This window comes from Solanum stenotomum, chromosome 10 (genome assembly GCF_019186545.1).
Source record: "Solanum stenotomum isolate F172 chromosome 10, ASM1918654v1, whole genome shotgun sequence".
Classification (NCBI taxonomy): Eukaryota; Viridiplantae; Streptophyta; class Magnoliopsida; order Solanales; family Solanaceae; genus Solanum; species Solanum stenotomum.
This window is the reverse complement of record NC_064291.1, coordinates 55,596,765-55,608,499: the sequence shown is the minus strand read 5'-3', so window position 1 is coordinate 55,608,499 and position 11,735 is coordinate 55,596,765. Positions and strand designations below refer to the sequence as shown.

The window sequence follows — 11,735 nt, the reverse complement described above, 5'->3', positions numbered from 1 at the left end:
ATATAAATACGTTCCATGAGGAATAAAATTATATAAAAATTAATCATTAAAAAATTCATTATTTGAAATTATTTATTTTAATACAAAATTATTTTCTTTGGTTATTTCTCAAATTACAAGTTATTACTACTTAATGCTTACTATGGAAATGAACAGAATTGATGATAACAATGCTTTATTTAGCAATCAAGTCTGGGTGGTGTAGTCGGTTATCACGCTAGTCTCACACACTAGAGGTCCCCGGTTCGAACCCGGGCTCAGACATCCTTTTTTCAAGTTCGATAAATGTCGTTTTTTATTATTTTGATGAGAATCACATAACTAATATCAAAAGCTCAAGTTCAATAACTGTTGTTTTTTAGTTTGATGAGAATCACATAACTAATATCGAGAAAAATCCTACTAAGATATGAAGTTCGATAAGTGTTGTTTTTTAGGTCGATGAGAATCACATAACTAATATCAGAAGCTCCTACTAAGATGAGAGGTTCCACAAGTAATTTTTTTTTTAAGTTTGATAAATGTCATTTTTTAGTTTGATGAGAATCACATAACTAAAGTCTAAAGCTCCTACTAAGATGAAAATTCGATAAATGTCGTTTTTTAAGATTGAAAGCTTCTATTAAGATGAGAATCGGGAAAAAAGAACGTAAACGTTCAAGTAGAAACGAGGAAATATGAACATATCATAAGCTTATAAACACTCCAATCCTATGTCAAAACTCATACATGATTGATGAGAATCACATAACTAAAGTCGAAAGCTCCTACTAAGATGAGAAGTTCGATAAATGTCGTTTCTTAGTTCAATGAGAGTCACATAACTAAAATCGAAAGCTCCTACTAAGATGAGAAGTTCGATAAACAACATAAACTTCCAAGTATAAAGGAGGAAATATGAACATATCATAACCTTATAACACTCTAATTCTATGTCAAAACTCATACATGATTGATGCAACCTTTTTGTTCTTGCTCTTCTATGTTCTTACATATCTCCAATCCCTTTGTTTCTGGCAGAAAAACAACCAAACACCCTGCAATTGCTGTCATAATGCCAAGAGTCAAATAAGCTAAAATCTTGTTGTTACTATCTCCTCCTGCATCAACCAAAACGGGGCTCACCACGCCCCCGAGCACCACAGCCTGCCAAACAATTGACACTGCTGCATTCCTTATACTAGTTGGGAACAGCTCTGAAGTATATATCAGCAACAGATCAAATGCAGTACAAGCACTGAAAAATGAAGTTAACTCCAACACCATCTGTAAAACCTTTCGTTCACTCGCAATCATACATGACATACCACAAACACCAGATAGAACACTTAGTCCAACTAGTGTACTTCTCCTCTTGCATTTTTCAACCAAGAAAAAGACTATCAAGAATGATGGTAACTCTAGTAACGCGTTTAGTCCTGTACTCAAGTAGAGATTTAAGCTAAAGTTTCCATTTCCTAGTCCTAATGGCATGCCATAGTACATCAATCCAATGCCAAAACCAGCTGCTACAGCTAGTAATAATTGTCCAAGAATCGATTTTTTCCTCAACAAAATCTTGATCAGAGGTGGATCAGAACCACTCATAGTAGTAAAACTCAACTTGTTATGATCAAGATTCGAACTTTCCTTCTTCAAATGAGATGTGTTGAGAACTGCATAAGCCTCTATAACTTTCCCTTTTGAAAGAAGCCATCTTGGAGACTCATAAACACAAAATTGTATCAACAAACAGTAAACTATAGCAGGAAGAGACGTCGAAAGATAAAGTACCCTCCATGAGTAATCCTTACTAAAATAAGCCAAACATGGTAATGACACAAATCCAAATGTAGACATAAAGAACCCTATAGTTCCAACTTTCCCTTGATATTGTTTACCAACACTCTCAGAACACAACACAAGTACAGAGGAACCAATCGCAGCGCGACCATATCCACTTAGAAATCTCAAGGCAGAGTACATCCAAACATTGTTAGAGAAAGCAATGAAGATTGAAGCTATAGACATGATCAAACACCCGAAAAACAACATGGTTTTTCGACCAATCGAGTCACCTAACACACCAAGAACAAGGCCACCAAGCAAACATCCCATGAAAAAAGATGAAGCAGGAAGACCTTGTAATATAGAACTAGTAAAACAATGAAGTGACCATTCAGACACAATGGATGTGTAAATAGGCTTATCCCAATTCCATTCTGTTAAAGAAAGTTGACACACATTAGACATTGAATTACAACTTGTGTTAGTACTAACACAATGCCATGAAGGGATTGCATCAGTAAAAATTGTGATAAATGTTTGTTGAGCTTCAAAGAAACAAGCTAGAGAAACAAGTATGACTTGCAAGATTTGTGGCCATGCAATTTTTCCATTACAAGTATCAAAAAATGGCTCTATGATTTGTTCAAGTGAAGAAAAATGATCATTTAGATTTGGGAATTCTTGATCTTGATGATTTGAGAGTAAAGGAGTTGTTGAATTAGCCATTAGAATTTGGGATGTGGATATTGACTTCTTCCTTCTAGTCATATTTATACAAGTAGCAACACATTATTCCCGAGTCGAGGGTAACGTCTGCGTTCACTCTATTTTTCAGACTCCACTTGTAGAATTACATGAGATATGTTATTGTACATTATTTCGATTTCTGCAAAATAATTATGTTATGAGTGGCTTGATTGTTATGAAAAATTCATTGTATTGTTTATTGCATTATTTCTAAATATAAAAGAAATGTCTATTTTCCTTATAGATACTAGCCTAAAATGAAAATAATATTTTATAATTAATATAGATTCTAAACTTGGAAGAAAAACAAATTTTCTTTAGAATATTCCTAAACTAAAAAATATTTCTATTTTTAATAATTAATGTAGATCATAGCCCAAAAGGATTATTATAAAATATTTTTAAATATATATTTTTAACGTTAATTATGTATATGCCTCGTTTTCACGAAGAAGCCCTCAAATTGTCGACTTTAATTTATTATGCATATCAATTTGTTCATGCTTGTCATGACCATTAAACAAAGGGAATTTCTTCCAGAAAACAAATTTAGTCAAAGATTTTTGGTGAATTTTTTCTGATTATAATTATTAATTACTTTATACTTTTCAGTGGGAATGAAAAAAGTAAAAGTTAAAAATTCAAATGTATTTGCATTAGGCACATAAACAAATCTATTCATGCTTCACAGGCCAATAATTTCATTAATTTATTCTAATTAGAATGGAATTTAAAATATTCAGAGAACATAGGGACATTGGATAAAGAAGTCAACTAAGAACAAAATTACTAGAATATATTGTAGTGGGTGATAAATAATCCATTATTTTTAATCAAAGATTTCATATAAGTAAAACGTTATCCTTTCAATTGAATTCAACACAAATTTAAATTAGTTGAGCTTAAAGTGGATAACAAAAGCTAACGTGAAATCAAAAGCAAAAACTAAGAAGTACTACGTAAAAATAGTATGACCTTTGGGATGGCTCAGTTGGTTTGGAGGATGGTTATCCACATGAATGACCCGGGATCGATTCTCCCCTCAATGCCTTCTGAGTCGAGCCCGTCGCATAGAGCATACCTAGTGCGATTTACATCCCTTGTGTGGTTTGCGCGGGTTATCCTTGATTTATCCAAAAAAAAAAAAAAAAGTATGACCTCATTGAGGTCGCTGAAGAAACTTGGCTTTATGATAAATCGATAAGCCTAATACCTAAAATTGGCCTTTAACTTGATTTTTCAACTGATATTTACACTCTCCAAATTTGAATGTGCACAAGTGGACACTTAAACTTATAGAAACTTGATCAAATAGATGCACACGTCATATATGACAATTCGCGTTCTACGTGATTATGCCACATAGGACGTGTGTGTTTACTTATTCAACTTTATATACAAATTTAAATGTTTATTTGTACGCACCTAAAATTGAAAGACATAAATATGAGCTGATATCAACTAAATGACATGTTAATAATTATGTCAAATCAATATATGATAAGATCAATCAATCTGAAAAGAAATTAGATTATGATAATCTGATCCATTTGCTGTTAAAGAATAATGAAGATTCATATGAACTTGTTAAGATCCGGATTAAGAAATTAATTAATCCTCCACATGGTAGGGTTATAACATCCTCCAAATTAATGCAACCCATTCTTAAAGACATAATTATAAAAAAAAAAATACAGATTGATAATGTTTACAATGTTTAATGATCATGAAAACATTTATTTTTGGAGACACTCGTACACACTACTATTATTTTTATAAAAATATATTATGTGAATTATTAGCAAGAAAATCTGGTCAATGTGAATAGAATGCAAAATTCATTAATCATTATATGCACTTAAATAAATTATTAATTAATCAGGAGGGGTGTATGACTATTTTATTGTTATTTATGTATTAAGATATGATTTATTTTCTTCGTTCCTTTTTATTAGTCTAGTATTGAATTAGCACACTTCTTAATGAGCAATAAATATAATGAAAATTTTACCATATCACTTTTTGAATATAATAAATTCAATATTAGACTTTTTTGTTTTACTAATTTTACTCTTAAAAACACTTTTTTTTAAAAAATTAGTCAAACACAATTTGCTTATGAAAAACACTTTTCAAATGAATCAGCCAAACACAAATTGCTTTTTTTCAAAAGCATTTTTCTAAAAAGTCATTTTAAAAAAGCGCTTATAAAAATAAGTTATTTTTAGCAGCAATGCTAAACAGGCTCTAAAACATGACTATAGTTAATAATAAGGACAAATTAAAAATTAAGTGATAAATTATCTCTAATTAGTTATCTAAACTAGACATGTATTTTTAATATATAATAGAAAGTAAAAGTCGACGGTAGAATATGTTCATTGAATATTCACTGTATTTATGTACCATAATTGAGGGATTCATAAAGTGAAAGCTTGCGTCTAGTGTATTTGTGATAAGAAAGTATCACCAGAATGTAATGCAAGTTTTATAAAGTGATTGCTATATTAAGTACGGAAAAGGGTCAAAATTATCCCTGAATTATATGAAATAGATCATTTATATCCTTCGTTACATTTTGGGATAAAAAATGTCCCTGCTGTTATCCTAAGAGACCACAAATACCCTCAAGAGTTAACACCCCAAATTTTTGTTGACGTGGCAAGCCACGTGGGACTAATCCTTCCACCTAAGCGTTGCCAACTAGGATTCACTACAAAAGAACTAGACCTTTAGCGGCAACAACAGTCGCCACAAAAGCCCAGAAAATCGTCACTAAAAGTTTTTAACATTAAATTCTAATTTTGTGTTTTTTTCTTCATTGTTTTTAAAAAATCAAATATTATATCGATTAAGTAGGAGTTTGAAGAGACTATATGTTTTATTTTTATGTCATATGTAAATGTATAAAATGTACAATGATGCATTATATATATATAGTAGGAGATTTGAATCGAGAAGTAATTTTGATTATTTTTCGTAATAGTATTGGATGTTTTTAATATGGATATTGCAAGTTATTTATTTTAGAAAATTAGATCGCAATCAAAAATTAATTATCATATTTTTTTGTTGAAAAAAGAGGTTTTACTAACGAATGGTTGTTGAAGTCTTAGTCGCCACTAAAAATCACTCATAACCTTTAGTGGCAATATTTTGGGATTTTGTGGCGACTTTGTCGCCACTAAAAGTCAAGTTCTTTTGTAGTGAATCTTAGTTGGCAATGCTTAGGTGGAGGGATTAGTCCCATGTGGCTTGCCACGTCACTAAAAAATTGGGGTGTTAACTCTTGAGGGTATTTGTGGTCTCCTGGGATAACTGCGGGGGTATTTTTGATCCCAAAATGTAATGGAGGGTATAAGTGGTCTATTTCGCATAGTTCAGGGGCAATTTTGACCCTTTTCCGTATTAAGTATATTATATGAGGCGTTGAATGTTGATCGGTTATAAATTTGGACATCCAAAAGATAGAAATAATGGAATAAGGAAGTTGAGATGAATATGTGGGTGCATTAAGAGAGATAAGATTAAGAATTCTGATATTCTAGGTCAGGTGAGAGTAACCTATGTGATACACAAGATGAGACAAAAATGGTTCGAACATGTAAAGAGAAAATGCACACAAAAAATTGGCGTGAGAAGTTGGCGATGATGAATGGAGCGGTAGAGGTATTTAAAAAGTATTTGAAAGAGATGATTATACATGACACAATACGCTTACAATTTATTGAGGATATGACACTGGATATAAGGATATAAAAATCAAGAATCACCGTAGAAAACTAGTAGTTAGTGAGACGTTATCTATATTTCTCTATCTCTAGTATTAACTAATTTTCTCCTACTATCTTATACTTCAATTTTATTGTTACTCATTATTTTCTTTTACTTCGATTATCACACTGTTTATTGTTATTAATATTTATTTTCTCCACTATTTATATTTATTCAATAAATGTATAATATGCATTTGTGTAGTAAACTTTAATTTTAAAGTTTTTTAATCTTATTAAATTATTTAACAGTGTTCCTATCTACAGAAACTCTCAATTTCTCTTTTTCAATCCTCCAAAGTTGCAGTTTCTAGAGAGATTTTAGCTCAAGACTCATCTCAATCAGTGGTACAACTCAAAAAGGTTATCAAGATTACTTTTTTTTGAGTTCTGTGTTGAAATTTTTAGCTTTGGTAGTTTTTTTTTTTGTATTTAATTGAGTTCTGTGTTGATTTTCTGGGACTTTCTTGAATTTGGGTATATAAAAATTAATTTTTTTCTCTGAATTCTGTGTAAACCCAAATTTGTAGGGTTTATGGTATGCTAAAACCCTTAATGCAATTCCATTTTTATGCAGATATGTCTGTTGTAAATCAACAATTTTTCAACCCCATATGGAAGCCTTGTGTTTCTTCATGTCCATTGTTAGCTGCCCAGTTACTTGTAATGCCAATGAGTAGTAGAGAACTTTCTGTTGTTTCCACCATTGCTGCTGCAAAATCTACAGCTTCGATTGGTGAAGGAAATGATGATTATGTTGATATTAGTAGTGGGAGAGCAGCAGCCAAAGGGTCGGGTACTACGGCGAGAGGAAGGAGGTTGTTGAAGGTTAGGGAGGAGAAGAGGAAGCGGGAATATGAACGTCTTCACAATTACCCAGCTTGGGCAAAGTATGTCTCTAACTACTTTACTTATTTGATGCTATGTTGTATGTTTATATGTATTTGTTCTGTCCCGCGCAAATGGTTTACCTGTAACTAGTCGATACCCCTATGAAAAAATTGATCACATAGGAATGCTTCCGAGGTAGAATACACTTTGAATTTTGATAAATGCATTGCTTGTGAAGTATGTGTGCTTGAATGCCTTATAGATTTACCCATTATTTGATGTTGTATGTATTCGTTGTGTTAAAATGGTATTTGATACTTACATGATTACCATATCTCACACAAATCGTTTACTTGTAACTATATAGTATCTCTAAGAAAAATTAATCACATAGGAATGCTTCCGGGGTAGAATACACTTTGAATTTTGATAAATGCATTGCTTGTGAAGTATGTGTGCTTGAATGCCTTATAGATTTACCCGTTATTTGATGTTGTATGTATTCGTTGTGTTAAAATGGTATTTGATACTTTCATGATTACCATATCTCACACAAATCGTTTACCTGTAACTCTTTAGTATCTCTAAGAAAAATTAATCACATAGGAAAGCTTCCAAGGCCGAATACTTTGAATTTGAGAAATGCATTGCTTGTGAAGTATGTGTGCGTGTATGACATATTGATTTACCCTTTGTTGATTGGAAGTTGGAACCCAGACAAGCTAGAGTGCTAGAGTCCATGCAACGTTGTTGCCATTAGGATGCCAACATTGCTTTGATCTTCACTTTTACTTCATCTGTGTCCTTGAGATTGACTTGATGTTAAAAATATTATTTTTAGAGTGTTGGAAGATGCCTGTAAACATGATACAGAGCTTCGTGCTGTTCTTGGTGATAGTATTGGCAATCCAGAGCTTATGAGGAAAAAGGTTGGTGTAATTTTTATTTGGGATTTTGAGTTAGGTTTGACAGACATCCATTTGCAGATATTCCACATTTTCGTTGATTTCAGTTCACTTTAGATTTTGAATTATGACTTCCAATTGAAATCTGCTTGTTTCCTTTTCTCCATTTTGATAGGTTGAAGAGAGAGTTCGAACAAAGGGCCAAAATTTTCAGAAGTCTAAAACAGGATCAGTGCTTTCATTCAAAGTCAGCTTTAGAGAGTAATTAAATTCTGACCACACTTCATGCTTCTTCTGTTTTCTAACTCCAATTTTTCTTTTTCTATCACTATCTCCTAGATATATGAATAGCATCCTTCAAAACATAATCAAGTGAAGTTTTTAAAGTTCCTTGGTAAAATGTGATTTTTCTATTTGAGCTCTAACTGTTTGTTCTGTTTAACTAGAGTAAATAAATTTAAAGCAGGAAAGTGGGGAAGAATAACCAGGCTAGGTCGTATTCTTCTTCTTCATCTTCCGGAGTTCGCTTCTTGTGTAGTCAGACTTGTGGCTGAGCTGCTAGAGTTTTTCCAGGGTTATTTTGTTTTAAAATAGAGGGTTCTTGTCAAACTTTTGTTTGTTGGATGGGCGAATACTTTCTTTAAAATCTCTATTTGGCCTATCAGGGTTCAGGTGTCTAGTTTCAGCACAAACTTTAAAAGACAGTTCAGGAAATGTCTGGATGTGTCTGTCATGTTTGTTTGACTTGACAATTATTCAATATGATACCTCCAATTTGTTGTTCACACATCATATATTTATTGATATTAGTAAGTTGCATGTGGTTTGCTGATCTTTATAGGTTTTATTGTTTTAATGCAATAAATGTGTTTGGTATGAAAGAAAATATTTTCCTTGAAAAATGTTTTCTCGTTTTTAGTTGGTGATGAAATATATTTTGTGGAAAATTTCCTTCAAATTCCTTGCTATTTTGTTTAGATGCATATCACTTACTGCATCTTATTTGAATTGACAGTTTTAATCCTCTTGATTCATACATATGGTTTGAACTCTATGGCTCACCATCTGATCGAGACGTTAACATTTTCGGTAGTGTATGTTTACTGCTTTCTTCTCTGTTCTCATATTACATTACTTCACACTTTTTTAGTATTTTTGGGTTTGATATCTCAAAATATCTTGTGCTTCTATTGGCAGGTTATCCAGGCATGGTATGTCATGGGACGTTTAGGTGCATTTAACTCATCTAATTTGCAGGTGAATTCACCGCTCAACATAGATTTTATTTAGGTTTTCTTTTTTCTTTTGCTGCTGTTAAGTGTTGTTCTTCCTATCACTCTACTTCAGCAATTAACTAAAAATTAAGTTAAGTACTTACAATCACATGCGTTTTAAAGTTTTCCTACCTTAAATCAAGATGGTGTCCAGTCAGGTTGTAATTGTAGTAAGTTGTTGGTTCTATTCATGATCAATTCATTCATTCATCCCCCGTTTCTTTATTATACTTTGCGAAGAATAGAAAGTTCCTCAACATGATCAGAAAAAGGTTCAAGTTTGTGTTAAATGAATGCAGCTGGGGGGTTCATCAATGGAATTCAATCCTCTTTATGATGCAGAAAAAGGTTTCAACGTGATGCCTTCATCATTCCATGACATAAGTAATGTTGAATTCCAGGACAACTGGTCAAGAGTTTGGTATGCATTTCTTTGCACCATTTTTCTTCTTTTCCGATTAAACATATTTCAATAATGATTCCTTGTAATTTGTAACACTACTCGTGTATGGCAAAACTTGCTTATATCAACTTGGTCATGTGCATAACAGGGTGGATCTTGGCACAGCTGATTTCTTCTCAATCGATGTTCTTCTCAATTGCTTGACTGTATTGAGCTCAGAGTAAGCACTCGATTTTATAAGTGGTTTTCATCTTCTGAAGCTTAGATGCCATGCTAACATTTGTTGTTCACTATACAGATATATAGGCATCCAACAAGTTGTTTTTGGTGGTCAGCGGATGGGTGATTGGGAAGAGGGAATGACCAACTCTGATGACGGTTACAAATACTTTGAAATTTGACATGGATGGAGTTATCATGCTCCTGCAATATTCAAGTTTTTCAATTCGAAAAGAGATGAAGCTTTGTAGTAATATCCCTAAAACACGATAAATTTTGATCAGGAGGAGTGTTAGTTACTGTAATTATCATAGTAGTTTGCTTGTATGGTAGGTGAAATGATTAATGTGTAGAGCTAATGATAGGATCCTGTAATAGTTTTCTGAATAATCCTGTATTATTATTATTACTAGAATCCCTTGTGTCTGAATATTATTGAAGTGGGATGGAACCATTTTAAATCTGATGAAGTGATAAGACTACTCAAGTCTAATGGCTAATGTACATGACATAGAATCATATTATGTGTGTAACACTACAACAAGCTGCAATACTTAAGCCAAGAGAAGCTTAGTTGGTTTGTCAAGGCAAAAGACTGTTAAAGAGGCTTATTTCTCCAAGTCTGATTTTGAGAAACTAAGACAACAGAGTAAACAAAGGAGAATTGTGATCAAAGTCAGGAACCTGAATCACCTATTGTGTTGTCATTCTTGTCTGTGGCTAATGATCAAGCCTTAGATACTACTAGTGTGGATAGAAGAAATAGAAGAATCGATTCTGAGAATCAATACCACATATCGTTGAGGTTCTCAAGAACAAGACATAATGGGAAGAACTCGAATCTTCTAAGGAAATCCCATGTCTAATGGCTAGTGTCCGTAACACAGAATCATCAAATGAATGTAATACTAGTCCAAGCAATTTTATAGGTCAGTTAATGATTTTTAATTTTTTCAAATTTGGAAGAATTTTCAAATAGAATCAAATTCCCCTCCATATCCTCTTTCAGCTATTGTGTCCAAGGAACAAACAAATAAGTCTTGTTTGAATACTCAAATAAAAAATAATTAAGTTAAAGATATAATCCAAACATGTTGGAACACTTAACAGTCAGCTGTGTTGGAACGATATCTATCTTGGCTGCCAAGGAAGAAAGTAAACCAAAGGAATACACTTTGAGATATATCTTTGACTTGTATTTTTGCTAATGAAAATCTTCAAACTTCGCAAATAATTGAACCTTAGGATCAAACTACACATTAGTCAATTCTATAATCATATGTTTTGAAATAGTCAAATATTTTTGGGGAAACTTGGGCCGAACACAAGGGGGTTAACTTGAGAAAAACTTGGTCCAAATATTATTCGACAAAAATACTTAAAAATTTGGGACCAAACGCTAGCTAAGTATTGAAATATTCCACCCATTTGAAATTGTAATTGAACCAGAAGGTGAGCAATTTGGGGCCAAAGCTAGCAGAGATTTCTTTGGCACCATGGCCCACTGTGACATAACCAACAGTGGTATTCATTATTGTAGTATATCTTCATATCTCATAATATATAGATAAAAAAAATTAAAAAAACAAATGGTAACCAACAAATCAATATCAAAACTAAACGATCAATAAGAAATAATATTACGATAACTAGTTCTAGCATAACCAATTTTTATCTCAATATGTCTAAATGATCTTTTTTTAAAACTATTTTCAAATTTTAATTTCTAAATATGTAAATGGTGATATCTTCATTAGATGAAACTATGTAATAAACCCTAAATAAAAAAGCATAAACCCCATGAGGTACAACCTAT

General features: G+C 32.3%; 2 protein-coding genes and 1 non-coding gene across 3 annotated transcripts; 2 read left to right on the top strand and 1 right to left on the bottom strand.

Moving 5' to 3' along the window:
* The first annotated feature begins 190 nt into the window (after positions 1-190).
* On the top strand, positions 191-264 carry TRNAV-CAC (transfer RNA valine (anticodon CAC)). The gene has a single exon. It is a non-coding gene; the product is annotated as a tRNA-Val (tRNA).
* Positions 265-942: 678 nt separating this feature from the next.
* LOC125843214 (organic cation/carnitine transporter 3-like) lies at positions 943-2,493 on the bottom strand. Its single transcript, XM_049522426.1, has 2 exons — positions 2,281-2,493; positions 943-2,184 (listed from the first exon to the last, which is right to left on the bottom strand). The coding sequence occupies exons 1-2, from the start codon at positions 2,491-2,493 to the stop codon at positions 943-945; spliced, it is 1,455 nt and encodes a 484-aa protein (XP_049378383.1).
* Positions 2,494-6,501: 4,008 nt separating this feature from the next.
* LOC125843320 (uncharacterized) lies at positions 6,502-10,385 on the top strand. Its single transcript, XM_049522552.1, has 9 exons — positions 6,502-6,650; positions 6,865-7,177; positions 7,960-8,047; positions 8,199-8,284; positions 9,039-9,117; positions 9,221-9,280; positions 9,597-9,718; positions 9,849-9,920; positions 9,999-10,385. The coding sequence occupies exons 2-9, from the start codon at positions 6,867-6,869 to the stop codon at positions 10,099-10,101; spliced, it is 921 nt and encodes a 306-aa protein (XP_049378509.1). The 5' UTR covers positions 6,502-6,650; positions 6,865-6,866; the 3' UTR covers positions 10,102-10,385.
* The last annotated feature ends 1,350 nt before the right edge of the window (positions 10,386-11,735 follow it).